Raw genomic sequence first — 24,092 nt, forward strand, 5'->3', positions numbered from 1 at the left:
ACGCCATTTTGGCCGTGATACGACCAGACATGCACATTGATCCAAACACAGATTTCCACAACCATTATTTTATATTTTTATTAATTATCACTGTTTCTAATTGTAAATAATTTTTTTTTAGGAAGCAAAAGAAAAATTCATTAAAAGATTCAAAAAAGGAACAAGAAGGAAAATAATTTGTAAATATTAAAATATCCAAAAATAGTTTAGATTGATTAAAAAAATTGTGCCCTCGTGCCCTATTTTTGAAAAAGATTTTCAAACTTGCTAGTTGAACTTACATCGTGCATCCTCATATCCTAGTATCTTTATGGCATACCTCACATCTTACCTATAAAAAAAAAAGTCTATTGGGATTAAGACTGGTAAACAATCCTAGCAACTCGTGGCTCAGCTCATCCCAAACTCGTTCGTGTTGGGGTGGTTTGATGGCGAGCCGAGCATGAGTTCGATTCTTATACATATCTGAGTTGAGCATGAACGAAAACATAGCTCAGTTGTGTGGTTGGGTATACCTGCATCAATCAAGTCAATGGTTCCATTATCACTATGATTCCTTTAAGAAAAAAACTACTTTTTTCATTTAGGTTACCCCGAGATCCATCAGATCTTGCAATAGCTAGACACATAGATAACCAAACTGGGTTTGGACATGAGATCTAATTTTTACAAGAGACCAAGGCTGACATGAAAAGTACACGAGAGCTGGTTAGCCCTACTTTCCTCGGACTACGTCCAGTATTGCTTAACAAGCTAGGCTTATTCTTAGTCAAACCCTAATCCAGTTTGTGAGCCAACCAAGATGGCTAGGCCTGCCTGATATCCAGGCTATTCACGAGTGTGTCATGGGTGACCGAGTCAGACACACTGATATAACCTTCACACATACAGACATTGTTTTAATATTTGAATAACATTTCAATAAAAATATGTTTGTATATATTGAAATGTCAAAAGAATAGCTTTTTATTGATTTAGGAAAACGTTCACATGCCCTATTTTCAGAAAAAGTTGAGTTCGCGTGTCGAACTCAGAGTCGCACCTGTTTTTTTGTGACAGTGTACCCATGTACCCAGGCTAGATGAAACACAAATTGTGCCACAGTCCAAGGATAATCAGGTGCTTTTTTTCACCTTGTCCCTCCCTTTCCCCCAACGTTATAGCCCCATATCTTCTGATGACAAACTATTATCTCATATACTGGGATTCATTTAGGAAGAAAAAAGCACATGAAGTTTAGAATTATGCAAACTTGAAAAACAGCATAGAACAGGGAAAATTTGAAAGTTTTACCAGTCTCCATACTAAAATAAATCTTAAGGCTTCCAGTTTTGGGAAATTTTTTAAACTTTAGCCACCAGTTATGGTGGATGTTAACATGTAAATTGATGAGCTTATGATTATTACATCAACCATAGCTCGAACACCGAATGATAATCCATATCAATTAGGGTTTGTTTGCACATAATGTGTATGTGCCATGGTCATGAATTCCCAGCTGTTCCACTCATAGCATGTCCATGTTTGTAATCTCATATTCCCAGTAGACATTCAGTATCATCAAATCTAAAAACAATTTGCAGCTGCAGCGGCAAATACCCAATAAAATAAAAGAAAAAGAGAAAGGAAAAGCGACCTAGATCCTAAACGCTTTCACAGAAACTAAACCCACTTCCTTTGAAACTTATCATGGGTGAAAGAGAAACAGATTTTTTCTGCAGCTTCATTCAGTATTTATATTTGTAGCGCTCTGAGAACTTTACATGGGCCTGCATGTGTGCATGTGCAGGTAGCTGCATGCAGGCCTGCGTGTGTAGGCATGTGATACATACAATCGAAGAAGCTCCAACCAGTGCTTGTGTATGCCAACAACAGCAACCAGCAAGAACATAACATGGTCTCTTCCTCTATGCACCAGACAATCTGCACTCATTTGCTCTTGCTTACAATCATAATCTCTATAAGCAGATTTTTTTGATCTGTGATCCCACAAATGTAAACGGACTCAATCAATGCAGTAAACATATTGACATAAAGCATCTCTCTCTCTCTCTCTCTCTCTCTCTCTCTCTCTCTCTCTCTCTCTCTCTCTCTCTCTCTCTCTCTCTCTCTGCGTGTACAGCATTGCAGATCATGTTCTAGATGTTTTCTCAGCAAGAAAAATCTTATAATATTGAAAATATTGGAAGCCAATATCGAGAAAATCTCAATACATTTAATATTTAAAGGAACAAAAGAAACTATGCAAATATAAAGAAAATAAAAACGAAAATCACATTAAAATTGCATTTTTCATCAAAAAAATATAAGTCAGGTTTATCATGATGCTAATCTTGATTTTCATGCTTTGGTGTGTTTGTCACAATAAAAATGCAATAAATTTAAAGCACTGACTAAGAGTTGGGATCATTTGTACCGAGTCATTCAAGAAATTGGTCAGGTATTTGAATGACAACTGTGAGGAAATGGTCAAATAATGGGATAAAACTTTGTCAAGTTGAAAATTTCAGGTTGTTAAGGTGCTTTATATGTGAAAAACATGTTTTCAAACTCTCGTTGAGTTCATGTAACCATTTTCATAATATTCAAATAACCACCAGTTATCGGATATTTAACCTGAAAAGCAAATAATTTAACGTGCACGCACTGGCTAGAAATATTGATTTAAATTTGAAATGAAAAATGATTCCTCATTGGTAGCGAAGTTTTGGATGTTTCCTGCAGCACACTTGGAAGACGTTTCCATATAAGCATGAGAGAGAGAGAGAGAGGTTCACCTGAGTGGCATTAGGGAGAATGGTACTTGCAAGTTCTTCATTGATAGTAACCTGCAACGGGGGCATCTGATTCATTATCCCAGGCATCCCACTCATGCTGTACAAATTTAAGCAGGACCACAAGTGAGAAAAGACAGATCATATAAATATATAAAATTAGGATGACAAAACACCAATACTTGCTGACATACTCATTCAGGATGGTTGCAATATTACTTCTGGTGCGATGGAAGAGATCAACATTATCCTGTACCTGAGTAAAATAGAAAGACCCATATTAATTTGACAAAAGTGCACTTCTTGGAGTGCATAATTGTATGACAAAGTTATCCATTCAAGTATGATGTTATTAGAATGTTTGAGCAATTCTGTCTGTAATCACAGAAAAACAGCAGGGGAATGGATAATTTACCTATGAAAATTTCTTTAACTGACAAAAACTAGGTGCATCTTGTGACATCAGATATTCTCCCAGTACAAAATATTTAGGCTGTCCATGGTCAGCTGTTTGCATAGGATTTGAAATTCAATTCATGGCCCAAGGAAGTGCCAAAGGGAATATTCATTTGAAACCACTCTCTGAATACCATAATTAACAAAACCATGACAATAATGACATCAGGATGCAACACAAACTACGTGATATACCTCCCGTTCATATTTAGTCTAGATAATATCTGTACAAACATCTTGCAGTGCTCTATTGGGTGAGGGTACATACAATTCCAAAATGTAAGATTCCCAGCAGCAAGCCTCAGAGTAATTCAGAGAGAGAGAGAGAGGATAATTCTGGAAAAAACTCATATAGTGTATTAGAGTTGAATGACGTGATGAGATTCACACTGGTCAGCATGTCTTGTGCTAAAGTAATAAGACGTGCTACCAACATCCTATCCTGAGATTTCAAGCACAGCAAGCAAGATCAGAACAAGTTTAGTGGAAGATGCAGCTGTTTGTTCTTTTCCCTTGGTGGTGATCTCCTCAACATATTGTGATGGTACAAGATCATTATCATCCAAATTCCCCATAAGATCCAAACTCTCTATCAACCAATAAAGAAAAAAAAAGAAAAAAAGGCAAAAAGAAAAAGGGAAAAAAAGAAAAAAGAAGAAAGCATATCTTTTAGGATATGCGTGTACAATGTGAAAAGACTAATTTGCCCCTATTGGGTATTACAAAAGAAATATATAGATTTATATATGTAGATAGACACATAGACATATACATGTAATATATATATATATATATATATAACATATTTTAACACCCCCCCTCAAACCAGAGTTACCAGTCGAGGAAGCGGGAGCGGGAAGCGATACGGAAAGCGGGAGCGGGAAGCGGGAAGCGAGGCACTTTCAAAATTTTAGGAAGCAGGGAAGCGTGAGACCACTTAGAAGAAAATTATGAACATATGCTAAGGAGAAAGTAGAAATGAGGCGATGGCAAAGCTTTGGTGAAGAAATCCGCCAACTGATACTCGGTAAGAACATATGGAAATTGAATGGTGCCCCGTAAGAACTCATCACGAACATAATGACAGTTCATCTCAATGTGCTTTGTTCGTTCATGAAATGTGTGATTGCTGGCAATGTAGATAGAACTCTTGTTGTCGCGGCACATCTTCGAAGGAGTTGAGAATGAGACGACCATATCTTTAAGCAAACTTCTTAACCATACAATCTCAGTGGTGGTAGAGGTCATCGCACGATACTCTGCTTCTGTAGAAGAGAGAGAAACTTTCTGTTGCTTCTTACACCTCCATGAAATAAGTGACTCTTCAAGAAACACACAATAACCTATAGTGGAAATACGATCATCAGGGTTACCCCCCAATCAGAGTCAGTATAGGCAAGTAAAGTAAGAGGTGAATAAGAGGGTAAGAATAATCCTTTAGTTATGGTGTTTTTCAAATATCTGATAATCCTCATGATTGCGGCCATGTAAATGGTAGAAGGAGCAGTCTAAAATTGGCTTGCACTATGAACCGCATAAGAAATATCGGACCAGGTGATAGATAAATATATCAGTGACCCAATCAACTGACGATAAGACGTGGGATTTGCTAAATGAGTGTCATCACTGGCTCTCATCTTGGCATTAATCACTTCTGGAGTTTCCACCTTCTTGTCATCTGTCAGCTCAGACCGGGCAATAATGTCGGAGGCAAGTTTCATCTGAGAGGGAACATACCCCTTGGGGGAGTATGCAACTTCAATTCCTAAAAAATACCTTAGAAAACCAAGGTCAGACATATCAAAATTTTCTTTGAGAATATTTTTAATAAGGTCAATACCCTTTTTATCATTACCTATGATAATCATGTCATCAACATATAGTAACAAAATTGTTACGTACTCATTAGAAGTTTTAACAAACAAAGCAGTATCCGTATAACATGAGAAAAAACCATTATCGAGAACTACTTTGCTAAAAAAATCATACCAAGCTTTTGGTGCTTGTTTAAGACCATAAAGAGTTTTATTTAACTTTATAATATTTCATTTACCAATTTCAAGACTTGGCGGAGGATCCATAAGAACTTCTTCAAATAAAGTTTCATTTAAAAACGCATTTTTAACATCAAATTGATATATCAACCATTGCTTAATGGAGGCTAAAGAAATTAATGTTCGCACACTAGTCATTCTAGCTACTTGAGCAAAGGTTTCTTCATAATCAATCTCATATTCTTGAGTGTATCCTTTTGCAACCAAACGAGCTTTGTATCTTTTTAGAGATCCATCACATTTGGTTTTGACTTTATATACCCATCTACACCCAATTGCCTTTTTTCCTAATGGTTGATGAATAATGCTCCAAGTTTGGGCGTTTGGGCTTTGTTAAGAGCTTTTAATTCAGTTTTCATGGCTTCAATCCAATGTGAATGATCTTTAGCTTCTTTAAATGAAGTAGGCTCATGATACAAATGTATTAACATGAGACAAGTCCTATAATTAGGTGAAAAAGATTCATAAGACACAAATTTTTGTGGTGGCCTACTATTACGAGAAGATCTCCTAGGTTGATCAATATGTTCTTCCAGGGGCGTAGCTAGGATTCATGTGGGGGGGGGGACAAACAGGGGTGTAGCAAAAAAAATTTGTGTGATAGTTTGGGGTTCGGGGGCAGCGCCCCCAAAATTTTTTTTTTGAGATAAAATAAAAAATGGCTACAATTATTAATAAAAATCTATTTCATATGGACAAATCAAACTATTTGCTGCAGTCAGGGCTGGGCTACAAAAATGGATAAAAATCTATTTCATATGGAATCAGGGGCTGGGCTGGGCTAGGATTGGGATTTAAAAAAAAAAAATATTAACTGGGCCGGGAGGCAGGACTGGGCTACAACCCAGTTCTAGCCCTCCCCAGCTCCGCCTATGGGTTCTTCTAAAGAGAAGTCTTGAGAATATCTTTCAAGAGCATGTTGATGTTCATTTCCTAACCGCCGGGTATATACATTTATATCATTAAGGTTCTCATTTTGAGAAACATTATCATGTTGTGGTATATCATTATGATGTAAAATACCATCACAAGTATTATCGCAAATAATTGCATCAGGGGACTCAATTATAGGAGCTAAATCAAATAGAAAGGAATAATCAATGTCTTCTCTAGATGTGTGGATATCAAAATCATTTTGTTCTTCAAGAAAGTTTATATTTCTTGATACATAAAGTTTATTGTTTCGAATATCATAGCATCTATAGCCTTTTTTATTTTCACCATAGCCAATGAACACACATTCAAGAGCTTTGGGTGATAATTTATCTTGTCCTTGAACAAGCACAAAACATTTACATCCAAAGATCCTTAGTCTATTAAAATCTGGAGTAATTTTAAATAATTTTTCAAAATGTGATACATTTTTTAAAGAAGAAGAGGGCATACAATTGATAAGATATGTTGCGGTAAGAAGAGCTTCGGCCCAAAAGTTTTTAGGAATATTTTTAGAGACAAGAAGTGTTCTTGTAGTTTCAATTAAATGTCTATGTTTCCTTTCTGCAAGACCATTTTGTTGCGGAGTTTTAGGACAAAATTATTGGTGCAAAATTCCATTTATTTTGAAATAATTTTGAAAATCTTTAGACATGTACTCACCTCTAGAATCGGATCTAAATATAGCTATATTGTTTTGAAATTGATTTTGAATAAGAACATGGACTTCTTTAAAATTAGTGAAGACATCAGATTTGTTTTTAATAATGTATACTCATGTATATCTAGTAAAGTCATCAATAAAAGTAACAGTAGGAATATACCTCTTTGGACATAATGGGTACCAGCCCCAATACATCAGAATGCACAAGTTCAAAAGGTCTTTTTGACACAAAATTACTATGTGAATACGGAAGCGAATGAATCTTTCTAAGAATACAATCATTGTATGTAAATGTACTTGTATTACAATTTTTTTTCAAAAAAGGAAAGAGATACAACTTGGAAATACTAGGATGTCCAAGTCTCTTATGCCAAGTCTCGATATCTTTGGATTGAACATGATTACAAAATGATTTGGATGGCAAAGACAAAAAATCCATATAATAAAGATCTCCTCTTCTATGGCCTTGCCCAATCTGCTTCCCGGACCGGAGATCCTGCACATAGCAATGTGTAGGTAAAAAAGTGACATCACATTCAAAATCGGTAATTTGAGAAACGAAAAAAAGATTTAAATTAAGTTTTAAAATAATTCGGATTTTGGGAACAAAAAAATCTTTGTTTTGGTCATAAGTTTTCTAAAGGTTTTCAATGCCTTCAACATCCAAGGATGTTCCATCGACGGTGAAAACATATGATTTGAATTTATTGAGACTTGGTTTTGACAAAAATGATGCATTTGGAGTCATATGAAAGGAGGCACCCGAGTCAAGAATCCAAGAGGTCATACCTTAAAAAGAGGAGATTGTGGCACTGGAAGTGGAGGGTGAGGAGGAGGATGTAGAGAAATTCATCTTTATAAATTGTTGAAGAGTTTCGGTAAGATGGGCGGTGGACTCCTTTATGTCTCCATCCTTCTTTGAATCTTCATTTGTGTTTGGAGGAATTTCACCAACGAAAGCTACCTTATTCTTGAATTTGGGGCAATTCGGACGAATATGGCTCGGTTCATTACAATTATGAGAAATAATTTTTCTTCCTCCACTACCATTATTCTTCCAAAAATGGGGTGGTTTATATGATCTTACATTGTTGTCGGGTCTAGATACGGCATGAACTTCATCAACATCTCTTTTCAAGGCCAAATGAGTATCTTCTTGACATAAGTCGGCCAAAATGTCACTTAGAAGAGTAGAAGCCCTATGAAGAAGGGATCCTCTAAGTTGCTCAAATTCGGGACGAAGTCCATGAATAAATTGAAAAACCCTCTTTTTTTTCATTTTCTCTTGCCTCATAGCAATAGCACTACCTTCCCATTGAGGTTCGAGAAGAACAAGTTCATCCCATAAAGAAGATAGGACACTATAATAGTCCCTAATACTCATATCACCTTGCTTGGTAGCTCTTACCTTTTCTTGTAGAAAGAAATGCCTAGCAAGGTCTCTTTGAGTGTACATGCCTTTCATAAAGAACCAAGCTTCATTAACCTTCTTAAACTTTGCAAGATTTGCACAAATCTTTAATTCGACATTATTCATGAACCATGCTAGAATTTTAGCATGCTCACTTTCCCAATCTTCCATTTTTAAAGAGAAGTCAATAATAGCCTTCTCTTTTTCCTCTTCGTTTAATAATCTTTCCTCATTTCCTTCAAACTTAATTAACTTCAATTGTGGTTCCGGAATGGTTTCACACACATAACCCCAAAGTTTTTTACCTTTGAGATTATTTTTCATAGCGACCGCTCACATTTGGTAATTGGTCCCATCCAATTTGAATGAGAGGTCGATTTTTGCATCCTTGTTGGCCATTTATAGAAAAAGAGTTTGAAAGCAAGAAAGAGGAGTGATATTACTTGTCAAGAGAGGATCCGATGAAGCATTCTCAACCAAGGCTCCAATACCATGTAATGAAGTGCCAAATGAGTGAGGCGATATCTCCAAGAGCAAGCACGAAAGCACGTACATACACAAGAAGCCACTAATGGGTAAGATTGCAACAAACCACAAAAAGTGGTAAAACACACAAAATAAGGTGAAAAAATGTATTTCACTCATATAATGCTTCACAAGAAGCTTAAAGAATACATGGAGCCAAGCCCCTTATTTATACACACTAAGGGACCCAAGGAGGGGCTCCCATCGAGTCATTGGAGGGGTCCAACAACTCTTTGTGGACCCCTCTCAACCAATAAAGAAAGAAAAGAAAAAAGGCAAAAAGAAAAAGAAAAAAGAAGAAGAACATATCTTTTAGGATATGTGTGTACAATGTGAAAAGACTAATTTGCCCCTATTGGGTATTACAAAAGAAATATATATATTTGTATATGTAGATAGACACATAGACATATATATGTATGTGTATGTGTCATAATCTCTATATATATTAACATTGATGGGTAAAATCTGATCCTGAGTGACATAAGATCCAATTTCCTTGACTTCAAGTGGAACAAACTTGCTCAGACACTTAGGGCTTATTGTTTCATTCTCATGTAAAGGAAAGGCCTTACATGGGAATGGGCACAGATTTCTAAAAAATCCTGCCAGCTCACCTTCTCGTGTAAAAGCTTTCATACGGGGGAGGTGTAAAAGGATTTACACATAAAAAGTAGCAGGTGGTGGGAAAAACTGGGGCCCACTTGTGCCAGCATGACACTTTCCCACAATGATAATTTGATGTTTGTTTTATTCATGGTTGAAAAGGATGACATCAGGATTGCCAGCTCAGCACTTTCCCAAGAAAGTTGCATGAAACAAATGAGGCCTTGGTGCACTATGAGGAAAATCAGTAAGAACAGGTCTGAAAATAAGACTAGAGGAAGGTATGTGCTCTTAATCCAATATTGTCTTCGACCGTCAATGGATGTGAGTCTGATAGAGGCCTTCTGACACTCCAAGTTCATCAGGAAAAATGAGCCTGACAGAGCCCTTTCAACACTCTTAACAAGTTTGTTAACAGAAGAGAGTCGGATAGAGACCTTTGGGCACTCTAGCAAATATCTGCAGTGAATAAAAAGAGGATGCAGAAATTAATGATGATTTATGGGCAGTCTGCAGTTAATAGGTTCTCTATAATATGGCTGGAAAAGAGATCATATATTGAGGCATTTCATGCAACAAATAACAATTATATTACAGCTGAAAAGAAATAAATGTAGTTCGTGATAATGCAACCAAATGGAACATTAAATAGGTCCACCTAATTCACCTTGTAAGCTTCAAGATTGGCAGCAATCTGGCTAAATACCCGGGTATTTTCTTCCAAAACATGCCTGGTCATGTTTGTCAATGCTGAAGTCGCTGCTGCAGGAACAGCACTGCTACGTAAGTTTAGTGAAAACAGACGAGTCCAGAAAACTAAAAAGAATATAGGGAACAATGAATGAAAGCAATAGATTGCACGTTGTCCAGAAACAATTCCAGCCAAAGAATAACAAGAATGATTAACTGCAAAAAGAGACTTCATGCAAGCATGGTCCAATAGAATGCTAAAGCTAAACAGCTACCAAAACACGTTAAGCAACACAGACATCTGGCGTGCCATAAAAGTGAAAAGAGCTCTATGCATATAGCCAAGTTCAGAACTTCAGATAGGGGATCATTTGGGTAACGAACTGAAAATAATTTTCTGGTGGTGAATATGTATATTCCAAGAGTTTTGACATAGGCCTACTATCCAGGCGCCAGTTTTTTCTCCAACATCTAGTTCTCAACAAGTTTGGAAAATATACATTTACACATGTATATATGTATGTATGTGTATGCTAAATGTATGTATGTATGTATGTATACAAACATATTTATTGGTTAATCTAACTAAACCCTTTATATTAACTTAAGCAGCATTTAACTGACTGAAATGACCAAAAACAACTTCAAAAGTAATGCTTGTTTTGAAATGTAGTTACTTTTAAGAGTAAAATATGTTTTTTTTTATATATTTTGAAGGGAAAAGAAAAAGCCAACACAGTTTCTAAAAGTAACAAAGGGCACCTTTGCAATCTTAATTTGAGAAGTAAAAGTGACATTCTGACCTCAAGAAGGTAACTCCCTAATTGGTATGTTGAAGGTACTGCTAATATTAATATAAAGGGTCTAAAGATAGATCAATTCATATACATTAATAACAAAGGGTACTAATGCATGTATGTACATGTAAGTGTGTGTGTGTGTGTGTGTGTGTGTGTGGTGAAGGAAAAAATGGGCCTCTCTAAAACATAAGCTTACACCTGTGTTTGAATTTAGAAATGTAAGAAAAGCCATCTCCAAAGACGATAAGCTTTAAATATATTGCAAAAAGACCAAGATACTAGACATTCAAAAGTATGGCAAACTGAGCATAATAGCACTTGACTCCCTAAAGCAGTATGAAGAATAACCTACCTTGGCATGATAAAGCATTGTTGTTGTTCATCTGATGCATCATGAAGGGATATGTACCAAAGTTTGGCTGTGGAACTGGACATACGTTAGCCCTACTAGAAGAATCTGCCATCTTCTCCTGAATAATTGTAGCTGGTTAGAAATTTGAAAAACCATTCCATGACAAGACCACATTTGGGAGAAGGATGATGAGTTGATGACTGATGGAAGTAATGCAAAAGAATGAACTTATAAATGTGCCTGTTATGATACAGAACCATGGTACCTTATTGTTGTCACTGTTTGTATACATAAGATCTTCAAAGCCTAAAATTAGCTCCTTGAGTAGGCTTGGCATAGCTTATTCACCACAAGGTCAAGTCTAATATGATACCTTGGGAAACTATTTGGCCATGAAAATCCTAGTTTAATATAAACCCATTGACTTTTTTATCCTCTTCAAAAATTGACCTTGCAACTTGCTAGCAGAGATTGAATCTACCAAAATGGTAAATAGAGGGTACAAAACAGACAAAGGGTTGCATGCATCATCTGGGATCAGACCTATGCAGATAGAGTATACGTTTAAAACTTTAAAACTATCATGTTTGACTACCAAAAACTCTCTCTCTCTCTCTCTCTCTCTCTCTCACTCTACACACACACACACATAGGATATATATTTGCTACAATCATTTGTACCTACAATCTAGTCGGATTCTTGCAATGCAAGTCATTTTGACTGAATGATAACTGGTCCATACCTTTACAAAGCTATTTTCACAATGGCTATTGAAGATTGCATAAACAAAGAAGATGACTAAAATAGGAAGAGGTATTGAGCTATTTACCTTTCTATCTTTAAGCTTCTTCCCAGCATAATAGTCTTCTGGCTTCCTCCGCTTTCCACCTTCCTTCCTCTGTAAATAGAATCATGTTTCATCGTGTCGGTAATGAAGACAGAACTCAAGAGTAAATAGAATTTCATATCCTAAAAGAAAAGAAAAAACTAAAGCTGTATAGCTATTTAATCAAAGCTTCATATTCAGAGAAAAGAGGAACAAAGAATAACAGATTTGCCATGTAAAATTCGAAGGACATACATTTCACTTTTAATGTCGACCACCCAATATCAAATATTAAGTTTTTCAATTTAATTCTCCTGATTGCTCTTACTGAGTGATCAACTAAGTAAAAAGTGTTGGTTTACTGTGACTTGAGTATTTTCAAATGGTAAGCTAGGCATATAGAATAGTACTGAAGAAAACAGCAGGTAACTATGCAAAACTTAGATGGAACCGAAAATAAAGAATATGTTAATGACATCAAAAACTATATAAAAGTGCTTCTGCAACCCTAAAGCACCTGGGCACACTGCACCCACAACACCACCTATGTGACACAGGCCCAAAATAGTCCAAGCTAGGGAAAAAACTTAGAAACTTAAAAAGAAAAGTTATAATATATACATAAATACATACATAAGTCCATAAGGGCCACAATGCACTCTTTTCACACTGAGAGCAAATCTAATTTACCGAACCAAAGGTACAATTACAGAAGGGTAACTGACATATTTGACGATAGTCTTAAGTATAATACTATAATCCTAAGAACACATTAAATTTGCATCCTGTAGCATCTCAGAGTAAAAGCACAATGAAAAAGAAAAGGACAAGACACAACCTAAGAAACTAGTAATGGAGTCATATACGTTGCATAAGAATGCATAAGTAAACCCAGCCAAAGTTGGAAATTGCTCATACAAGAAACCAGCAAGCTACATACCAAGTGATTTCCAAAGAAGCACTGACACATTGTCCACCTTAAGGAGTAATCTATGGTCAGCTGAAATTCTTATAAGTTGTACTCTCTCTCTCTCTCTTTCTCTTAAGGAGTAATATGTGGTCAGTTGAAATTCTTATAATCTGTATGGTCTTGAAAAGCTACTCTGCATACAGGTTAGCATTGGGTAAGGTCGACCTGACTGTTTTATCTAGCTACACGGGTGCAAACTGTATGACTCAATCTGGCCCCATATGTGTGTACAGGATGGTCTATTTGCTAGGCTGTGCACCTTGGATTGTGTTTTTTCGATGTAAAAACATGATTTTCTGAATCATGAAATTTCAGCACATTGTAAGCTAAGTCACCTAGGTACGGTGCGGGTGCGGGTATGAGTGTTAAAACATATGTAATAATACCATAATACCCGATAGGGGTATTATGGTCATTTCACAAAGTACCCCATAGGGGTACTTATTTTGTTTCTCGTATTTCACTATTTTTTATTTTTCTTTTTAATTTTATTTTTGTATTTTTTGGATACCGAAAAGGGGCCCCACAATGGAGTCGTTGGGCCCCCCAACGGTCACATATGTGACCGTTGGGGGCTCCCAACGACTCTATTGGGAGCCCCTTTGGTCTCCTCTTCTTATAAATAGGGGGAACCCCCCATGTATGTTGTATTGCTCTTGAGAGCTCCTCTTCAATAATAGTGATATTATTTTTCATGTGTGTAGCCTTTTTATAAGGCCCTTTGTATATCCCTTAGTGGATTTTCTCTCTTGTGCTTGTTGCACTTGTCCGTGTGGGACATAGTGAATGCTTTAGCATTCTTGGTTACTTCCGCTTATTTCATTACATGGTATCAGAGCCATAAGATCTTCTAAAGGTAAAATCTTGTCTCTCTCTACTTCCTTTCTTTCTCACATCTTCCTTGTGTAGCAATGGAAGTCAAGATCTATCATTCAAACTCAATGGAAAAAATTACATGATGTGGGCATCCGCAATGGAGAATAATCTCAAAGGCAAGAAGCTTTGGGGTTATGTAATGGGAACCGTTCCGGAACCATAACTTAAGCTCACAAAGATGGAAGGAGATCAAGAGAAAGCACTTGAAGGCGATGCTCGTCTCAAGGCCATTGAAGATTATAATCATCAAATGGAAGATTGGGAGAGCAACCATGCAAAAATCCTAGCATGGTTTATGAATAATGTCGAACTTAAGGTATGTGCAAATATTGCAAAATTCCGCCGGGCAAATGAAGCTTGGTTTTTTATGAAGGGTATGTTTACCCAAAAGGATCTTACAAGAGCTTATTTCTTGCAAGAAAAGTAAGAACCACAAAACAAGGTGACATGAGCATACAAGATTACTATAGTGCTCTAAATCCTTTGTGGGATGAATTGGCTCTTTTAGAGCCTAAATGGGTATCTATGGAGGATGTGGTTCTAAGACAAAAACAAATGGAACAAGATAGATTGTTTCAATTTTTATTTGGGCTTCGTCCCGAATTTGAACAAGTGAGATCCTCACTTCTCCATAGATCCACGTTTCCTCCCTTAGAAGAAGCTATTGCCGAGATTACTCAAGAAGAGACTAGGCATAGCATGGGAAAAAGCATAGAGGAAGTTCTTGCCGTATCTAAACCCGGCAATCATGTTAAAACATACAAACCACCTCATTTTGGTAAGCAAGGGAGTGGTGGAAGAAAAATGATTATATGTCACCATTGTTATGAGCCGGGACATATTAAACCCGTTTGCCCAAAGCTAAATGGGGCATTCAAGCCAAAGGTGGCTTCCGTTGAAGAATCCACCACCAAAGAAGATGACGGCAAGAACGGGGATCTCAAAGACACTCTTGGACAAATCTCCTTGGCTCTTCAACAAATTTTAAAGGTTACTTCTTCCACCTCCGGTGCCGCCATTGCCTCATCATCACCTCCCGGTACGTACTCTTGGATTTTAGATTCCGGAGCTTCTTTTCACATGACCCCTCATGAAAATGCATTAACCAATGTGCACACCAATTCAAAAATGTCTTGTGTCTCTACGGCCGATGGAACTTTTCTCAAAATAAATGGTGTTGGAACTCTTGATTCTAAAAATGTTCAAAATTTCCTTGTTCCAAAAGTTAGAATAGTTCCAAAATTAAATCTTAACCTCTTTTCCGTTTCTCAAATAGCCGACCATGGATGTGAAATATCTTTCTCATCCCAAGGGTGCTTTGTGCAGGATCTCCGGTCCGGAAAGCGGATTGGGCAAGGCCATAGGAAGGGAGACCTTTATTTTATGGATAATTTAATACTTTCAAATACCTTATTTTGTACTTATGTCCAAGACAAAAATATTGAAACTTGGCATAAAAGGCTTGGACATCCAAGTTACTCTAAAATGTATCTTTTTCCTTTTGGACACAAGTTTTGTAAAGACAAAGATATCAATTGCAAAGATTGCATTTTTGGCAAAATGAAGTCTACTCCTTTTCCTATTAGATCCTTTGTGACAACAAGACCTTTTGAATTGGTGCATTCCGATGTTTGGGGGGCATCTCCGATTCTATCTAAAGGTGGTTATTCATATTATGTTACTTTTATTGATGATTATACTAGATATGTATGGATTTATTTTCTTAACTTTAAATCGGAAGTTTTTAACTTCTTTAAAGAATTCCATGCAAAAATTCAAAATCAATTTCAAAGTCAAATATCCATTCTTAGATCCGATTCGGGTGGAGAGTACTTATCAAATGATTTTCAAGCATATCTAAAACAACATGGCATTTGTCATCAAAAATCTTGCCCAAGAACTCCTCAACAAAACGGTCTAGCGGAAAGAAAACATAGGCATATTTTGGAAACCACTAGATCCTTACTCATTTCTAAAAATATTCCTAAAAATTTTTGGGCCGAAGCCGTGTTAACCTCCACCTATTTAATCAATAGGATGCCATCTTCAAAATTGAACAATATCTATCCTTATGAAAAACTTTTTAATATGAAACCCGACTACAATCGTCTTCGAATCTTTGGGTGTAAATGCTTTGTTCTTTTACATAAAAGAGATAAATTGTCACCTAAAGCAATAGAATGTGTATTTTTAGGATATGGTGAAAATCAAAAAGGCTATAGATGCTTTGACCATAAAAATAATAAATTATTTGTCTCCAAAGATGTGACCTTTTTAGAAGATGAAAATGGATTTGAAATATTGGAAAAACCAAATGAAATTGATTATATGTTTATCAATGATCTTTTCGAAGATTCAGTCATCCGGAAGTTTTAGAAAATACTCATGATTCTCATGATAATGATGTATCACCAACTAATGGTGACAATCTCCAAGTATACACTCGGCGTGAGGAAGCCCAACCTATTAGTGCTTTAGAAAAATTCTTGCGGCTTAATGAACCCCTAGAAGAGACCTCCCTTAGGCGTTCTTCTAGAGAATCAATTCCACCTAATAGGTTTGTCTCATATGAAACTCTCTCACCTAACTATAGAGCTTGTCTAATAGCCTTGCATTCTTACTATGAACCCTCCCATTATAATCAAGCAAAAAGTATACCTCATTGGGTTGAAGCAATGAAAGTTGAACTAGATGCTTTAAATAAAGCTAAAACTTGGGAAATAGTTCACCTTCCTCCAAATAAGAAAGCTATAGGATGTCGATGGGTCTACAAAGTCAAAACAAAAAGTGATGGTTCCCTAGAGCGCTATAAAGCTAGATTAGTTGCTAAGGGATACTCACAAGAATATGGCATCGATTATGAGGAGACTTTTGCTCCCGTGGCTCGCATGACAAGCGTTAGAACTTTAATTGCGGTAGCATCATCTAAGAAATGGCCTATATTCCAATTAGATGTTAAAAATGCCTTTCTTAATGGTCAGTTGAATGAAGAAGTATATATGGACCCTCCGCCGGGAATCAGTGTTAACCAAGGTCAAACCCTTCGGTTATTAAAAGCCTTATATGGTCTTAAACAAGCCCCGAAGGCTTGGTATGATAGATTTAGTGCTATCATGTTACAATTGGGATTTCGCTCATGTTATACTGACACTGCTCTTTTTGTTAAAAATGCAGGTAATAGTATCATCATCCTTCTGCTTTATGTTGATGATATGATCATCACTGGCAATGATGAAAGCGGTATTCTTAAAGTTAAAAATATGTTAAAACATAATTTTGATATGTCTGATCTGGGTTTTCTCAGGTACTTTCTTGGTATAGAAGTTGCATACTCTCCTCGAGGGTATATACTGTCACAGATGAAGCTTGCTGCCGACATATGTTCCAAATCTGGGATTTCAGATGATAAAAAGGTGGAGACTCCCGAGGTTATCAATGCTAAACTACGACTGGAGGATGGAGTTCTGTTGGACGATCCTACGCCCTACAGGCAACTCATAGGCTCCCTCACCTATCTGACTATCACCAGGCCCGATATTGCTCATGCTGTGCACTCTGCAAGCCAATTTCAGCATGCTCCTACATCTGTGCATATGAGTGTTGTGCTTCGGATCATTCGATATATTAAAAATACTTTGACTAAAGGGCTATTCTTATCCTCAATCTCTTCCTTAGATTTAATAGCTTATACTGATGCTGACTAGGGAGGAAACCCAAATGATCGAATCTCAACTACTGGCTTTTGTGTGTTCCTAGGAGATTCGCTAATTGCTTGGAGGTGCAAGAAACAGCAGAAAGTCTCATTGTCTTCTACTGAAGCAGAATACAGGGCTATGGCAACCACTACAATGGAGCTGGTGTTGCTTCGAAGTCTTCTTCAAGGTATGGGAGTCGAAATTACCGGGGCTTCGAAGCTTTGTTGCGACAACAAAAGTGCTATCTACATTGCCAGCAACCACACTTTCCATGAGAGGACGAAACATATTGAAATGGACTGTCATTATGTACGTGATGAATATCTTCGTGGGACAGTAACACTGCCATATGTCACTTCAGAATATCAACTTGCCGATTTCTTCACCAAAGCCATGCCTGCTCCTCGCTTCTTGTTCCTCGGCAAACTTTCGGTCATTCCCCCGTAAAGTTTGAGGGGGGGTGTTAAAACATATGTAATAATACCATAATACCCGATAGGGGTATTATGGTCATTTCACAAAGTACCCCATAGGGGTACTTATTTTGTTTCTCGTATTTCACTATTTTTTATTTTTCTTTTTAATTTTATTTTTGTATTTTTTGGATACCGAAAAGGGGCCCCACAATGGAGTCGTTGGGCCCCCCAACGGTCACATATGTGACCGTTGGGGGCTCCCAACGACTCTATTGGGAGCCCCTTTGGTCTCCTCTTCTTATAAATAGGGGGAACCCCCCATGTATGTTGTATTGCTCTTGAGAGCTCCTCTTCAATAATAGTGATATTATTTTTCATGTGTGTAGCCTTTTTATAAGGCCCTTTGTATATCCCTTAGTGGATTTTCTCTCTTGTGCTTGTTGCACTTGTCCGTGTGGGACATAGTGAATGCTTTAGCATTCTTGGTTACTTCCGCTTATTTCATTACAATGAGTACGGGTACGGGTACGGGTACGGAGGGTACAACACGGCAATTCCAAAAAATGTGGGTATGGGGGGGACACGGTTATATATATATATATATATATATATATATATATATATATATATATATATATATATATATATATATATATATATATATATATATATTAAATATCACATAAATACAAAATAAATTCAAAATAAACTGAATATAATCAAAATATATATGCTATATCTATAATATATATTATATACTGAAAATATAAAGTTACAAACTGAAAATATAATTATAAATTATAAATTGAATACAAACTTGTATGTACGGAGGGTAAAATAGTGTGTCCAGGTGTCGATGTGTGTTGACACGGGGACACATGTGTCAACATGGGTACGGAGGACAAGATGGAGTGTCCGTGTGACATAGATTGTAAGCTGTTGATTTTTGCAGTTCCTGAAGAACCTGCATGCACGTCGTGATTGAACGATGCAGAACCATTTTCTTTTAAATAAACAATGTAGATAATATCTGTCGGATTTGATTGACAAAAGAACTTGAAAAAATTATGAAGAAAATGGTGTTTGCTACTAGATAGGACATCAGGTTGACCGGACCAAATATTAACACTGTACATACAAGCAGGGTCCCAGACATACATACATACATATCCACAAACCAATGGATTCTTGTGATTTGAGTATGCATGTATATAATTCCACTCATAACTCCATTTTGAGATAAGAATATTATGTCATAGCACATACATATTCTATTATGCAAATGAGACATCATTTATGCCACACTGTAATTTTAAGCTGCAGTTCCTAGCTGACTTAGTTCATTGAGGTAGAAGACTTGGGAAATCTAGTATGTAGTTATATTAATGCCACTAATCCTTATGGCAGTGTATGTCGCTAAGCATACTGCTGGGCCATTCATAGCTCATCACAACTAGAGAATAATTTAGAGATTCGACAAAAAACAAAATATCATGTTTCTTTGTTTCACACTAGCAAACCATAGAAGATCTATGGAAAGAAAAGCAGCAAGGGGTTAATAGATGAATATCAATGCATGAATAGGAAATTAAAATGCTTTAGAATCTCCTGTGCTTTGTCTCCGCTGGTCTGTATTTATGATCACTAAGCAATATATTTTATAAAATGGACAAATAAAACAGAAAAGTCCAAGAGACCTTTATATCACCAATTCACCTATTATGAAGGTGTTTTCCAGACTATGCTTCAAAATTCAAAATTCTTAAGGTACAACCGAATAGAGACCTATGAGAATTCTAGGTTTCTAGGTTGCAACAAATGCCCATAAGCAGGGGATTCTAGGGATTCAAATTCTAATACAGGGCATTCTAAGGATTCAAATTCTAATAAATTCCAGGAATCTAGAAACCCTAGGGTTTCTTCAGATTCCTGGAACGGAGCTAGCCCCTAAAGGGCATACAATTATTAGGCCAAGACATAATTTGCAGTAACATGACCTGACTCTTATACAACTTTTTGAACAAGATTTCCTTTCACGGTGCAGAGAAAAGTAGTAAACACTAGTAAGAATAAAACCAATCAAATCCAAATCTCGCAGTAACAGGGGCTAGGTGTTAAATAACTGACTAATGCTTATGTTTTAATTCAGATAGACAACTCAACAAGCAGCAGAGCACCACTGTGGTCAACTGTGATCAATGCATCACACATTTTCCAGGACCCAGCACCATAACCATATTCTCATTCAAGAGAAAAAGCACATGCAATATGCATTTCAACTATTCACAAACTTTAGGCATGCGTGCTTTCACAAATGGATAAATCCATGACCAACAATAGCATTTTTGTTAGACCTATGGTAATACAGCACCAAGCAACAAAAATATTCCTTGAATTTTCAAAATCTCATGTTACTCCCGTGATATAGTGCAGTGGCCCCTTTGAAATTTGATAATGATTTATGTTTTTTCAACCCAAAATAATGCTAAACTTTCCCATATTTTTCAACTAACTTTATCACAGGCTTTTCCCTCAAGTTTTCTTCTGTTCATGCCACCAAGACAACTAAGTTCCATTCCATGAAAACCCTGGAAGATTTACTTTTTCTGGATAATCCAAGGGAAAAAAACCCCATTACCGACCGTACGTTGGCTGGCCTCTGGTTGGTAAAACCCTTGAGGGGCCCCCTGCCCACCAGGGAGTATGCCCGGCTTTGACCTTGCAGCAAGGGACGCCACCCGTGGGTTTCGAACTTGTGACGTCCTGGAAGATTTACTTGCAATAGTCATTATACATATAAATTTAAACAGCACCAGAAAAGCAGACAGGCACAACAAAGAGTGCCTCTAAGCCAAAGTAGAACAGAAAAATCCAAGGAAAACATAACCAAAAAGAAGCAAGAACAAGCAAATCAAATTTCAAACTACAAGCTCAGTTTGCCTCCAAATGTACTCAATTCACATTCAATGTGCAGTATGGTGAGAAATTACCAGGACTTTGTTACTTGTAGAGAGGAGAAACAACAAATGAACTGGAGAAACAAAAAATGAACTTACTGACATCCAACGACACCTAAGAGCAACATCACGCACAGTCTTTTCTCGCAACTCAGCAGCAATCTTAATGTACTTTATGATGTTAGTTTCATCAGAATATCTGAGACGAAAAAAACAAAAAGAAAAAGAAAATCAGTATATATCTATACAATAAAACACCGCAGGGGAAAATGAAAATGGCCAACCATAAATAACCGAGTCCTAACATCAGGCACTTCATGCATGTTGACATAAAGTTGAAAACACAAGGATATAAGAAATCATCACTATAAAGAAATTTATGCAATATCCATCAAAAGATACATACTACTAATTGAAGAGAAGTAGAAAAAGTTGCCGAATTTGTGTTGTAGCATCCTAAACAATCAACACACGCATTTTGGTAAGGAAATTCAAGCAACACATGCTAACAAAATGTTGAAAATAACCAAATAAATCAAATTTCACACTGATTCAAACATCAAGGTTTTCCTAAAAATGAACAAACGAGAAACTGCCCACAAGAGGAAAAAAGATAAAAAAAATGATGTATTCCTAGTTAGGCGACATGGGTACCGTTCTAACCGTTGAATTTCCATAAAAGCTAAAAAATGAAAGCTTTATATTTGGTGAATACCACGAAAGCAATAGACCACCAACATCAAGAAACAGAAAGAAAACGAGAAAAAATATCAAGAAACTGGGATGGGTAAGAGAGAGAGAGAGTACCTAATTAGGCTTTTCTCCAATAAGGATTGCTCTTCAGGCGACCAATCCACAGCCAACCCGGTGTCGTGCTTGAGCGTGGTGTACACTTCACCGAAGAAGCCAGACTCCGGCGACAGAATTCCGGCAGAGCTGTTGATTGTTCCCGATTGGAAGGAGATGGCATGTCGATTGAATGCCGCCGGCGGGATCAGCGTCCCCTGATGAAACCCCATGTTCGAATTCGTCGCCATTTCCCTTCTACCTCGTCATTCCCGCAATCTTCTCCAAAAATGAGAGAGAGAGAGGTCGAAACGGGGGAGTGGATTATACGCCCTAATACTGATGAGGATGTGTATACCTCTCCTTACGTGAAGAAATTTAGGAGCTACAAGGAAACCCTAGAGAGAGCGAGAGGTTGTTGACAAATGCTTAGTAAGGGTAGAAAAAATTATAGTTAGCGGGAAACTTAAGAGAGAGAGAGAGAGGTGTTTTGTTAAATGCAGGAGTGAGTGGGACGCATACCTTTCCGTGCGCGCAAGAGAGAGAGAGAGAGGTTGTTGACAAATGATTAGTAAGGGTAGAAAAAATTATAGTTAGCGGGGAACTTTAGAGAGAGAGAGAGAAAAGAAGAACTAGATCTTGGAATTCAGCAGCAGTGCAGATCCGAGGCATTGATACCAAATTGCCAATAATTGTGAGCGAAAGGAACCAAAATTTACCATTTTCCCCTCCTTTTTGTACAGCTCTCTCTCTCTCTCTTTTGTTTTCCCATTAACTTATTATATTTATGCAAAACAAAAAATAGAATAGTGGGTGAATAAAATATTAAAAGAAAAGGTTTATGGAGTTGCTTGTTCTCTCCATCTCTCCCTCTATCCGCCGTTTCCTCCCATCAATTTTTGTTAAAAGCCCGTTTTAAGTCAATTTTGGGCCACCCTTCCACCAAAGAAATAATCTCTCTATATGTGCGCACGCACACAAACATACGCATATAGGAAAACTAAAATATGTGAACTTTTCAATAACTTTTCTCAAATGTACCACCGAGGTGGTATCCCATGTGTTAAGAGGGGTCCTATGCCAGAAGACCCAGGTTCAAATCCCTTGGTTACATAGGGCGTAAGAGATATCTGGTAGGGGTCTGCCTAACCCCAGCTTGCCAATCAAAAAAAAAATCTCAAATGAACTTTTTTTCATTAACTTTTCTCAAATGTGTTCAACATGATTTATTTGCTAGGAAGCTCTTTGGGTCATATTTTTTCAACTAAAAAATATGACTTGAACACTTAAATATTTATAAAAAAAATTGAGTTAAGAACTTCAAGTGTTATGACGAGGATGAGGATGTTTTGAAGGCCTAACTGCCTAATTGAAAGTGGAAGTTGTTAGTCTCTTCACTCCCGTATGATACTTATTTCCACTGTTTTGAGGGATTAGTTGCGGATCTCGTTTTCTGAAAAGTGATTCATGACCGGCAGTGTGAGCCTCAACGATTTGTGTATAGAAAGCTGATCTACTCAGCTGCTTCTGCGACTAAGAAAACAGCAGAATCCTTTCTGGGACCTCTCTCTCTCTCTCTCTCCCTCAATTCAAATGAAATGTATAAATTACATCTTTATGGTTAGATTTTAGAAAAACAAAAAACAAAACCCATGAAAATTCACATATTTCCATTTCACATATTCTAAGGACCTCTCTCTCTCTCTCTCTCTCTCTCTCTCTCTCTCTATATATATATATATATATATATATATATATATATATATATATATATATATATATATATATATATACACACACCATAGTCTCTCTCGTTCTAACACGCCATAATTTTTTTGGGTTTGTGAATTTTTGACATTAAGAGCTGTTGATTTTGTTCTGCTTAAAAAATCCTTCTTACACACAATAATTACAATATATAAAAATATGTTTTGTCATTAAAGTAATTGCATGATGCAAAATTTGTTTTCTCACTAAATAAGCCAGGTAAATTATGGGGCTCTTTTTTACTATCCAATCCTTTCATTGGATGGTCCAACATGAGTTGCATAACCAAAACCCTATATATATATATATATATATATATATATATGTTAATCTAATATTAAAATAATTGTGTTTAACATTAGATAGATTCAATCTTATAAAATTGATTAAAATACCCTTTAAAGAATGATACTTTTAAAAAATCACACACCTCAACTTCATGTATTCAGCAAATTTACCTCTTTTGACCTCAAATAGTAACCATATAATTTCAAAAACACCATTTTAAGGGTATTTTAGTTATTTTAATATGA

The 24,092-nt window shown here is 36.6% G+C and overlaps 1 protein-coding gene across 1 annotated transcript; it reads right to left on the reverse strand.

Moving 5' to 3' along the window:
• Window positions 1-1,431: 1,431 nt before the first annotated feature.
• On the reverse strand, window positions 1,432-22,251 carry LOC149835696 (uncharacterized). Its single transcript, XM_090010629.1, has 8 exons — window positions 21,814-22,251; window positions 21,106-21,205; window positions 12,096-12,164; window positions 11,266-11,383; window positions 10,091-10,185; window positions 2,969-3,030; window positions 2,778-2,874; window positions 1,432-1,979 (listed from the first exon to the last, which is right to left on the reverse strand). The coding sequence occupies exons 1-8, from the start codon at window positions 22,041-22,043 to the stop codon at window positions 1,959-1,961; spliced, it is 792 nt and encodes a 263-aa protein (XP_089866755.1). The 5' UTR covers window positions 22,044-22,251; the 3' UTR covers window positions 1,432-1,958.
• Between the last annotated feature and the right edge of the window lie 1,841 nt (window positions 22,252-24,092).

Source organism: Nuphar pumila, chromosome 6 (assembly GCF_984573655.1).
Source record: "Nuphar pumila chromosome 6, dmNupPumi1.hap1.1, whole genome shotgun sequence".
NCBI classification, from domain to species: Eukaryota; Viridiplantae; Streptophyta; class Magnoliopsida; order Nymphaeales; family Nymphaeaceae; genus Nuphar; species Nuphar pumila.

Bases quoted from the DNA above. Each gene is read 5' to 3' on its own strand.
- LOC149835696 (XM_090010629.1), bottom strand. From the start codon at position 22,043: ATGGCGACGAATTCGAACATGGGGTTTCATCAGGGGACGCTGATCCCG. The intron at 12,165-21,105 runs GTAAGTTCATTT...TTCTATTTACAG, and splicing joins TTAGGTGTCGTTGGATGTCA to AGGAAGGAAGGTGGAAAGCG. The intron at 1,980-2,777 runs GTGAACCTCTCT...GTGGGATCACAG, and splicing joins TTCTCCCTAATGCCACTCAG to ATCAAAAAAATCTGCTTATA.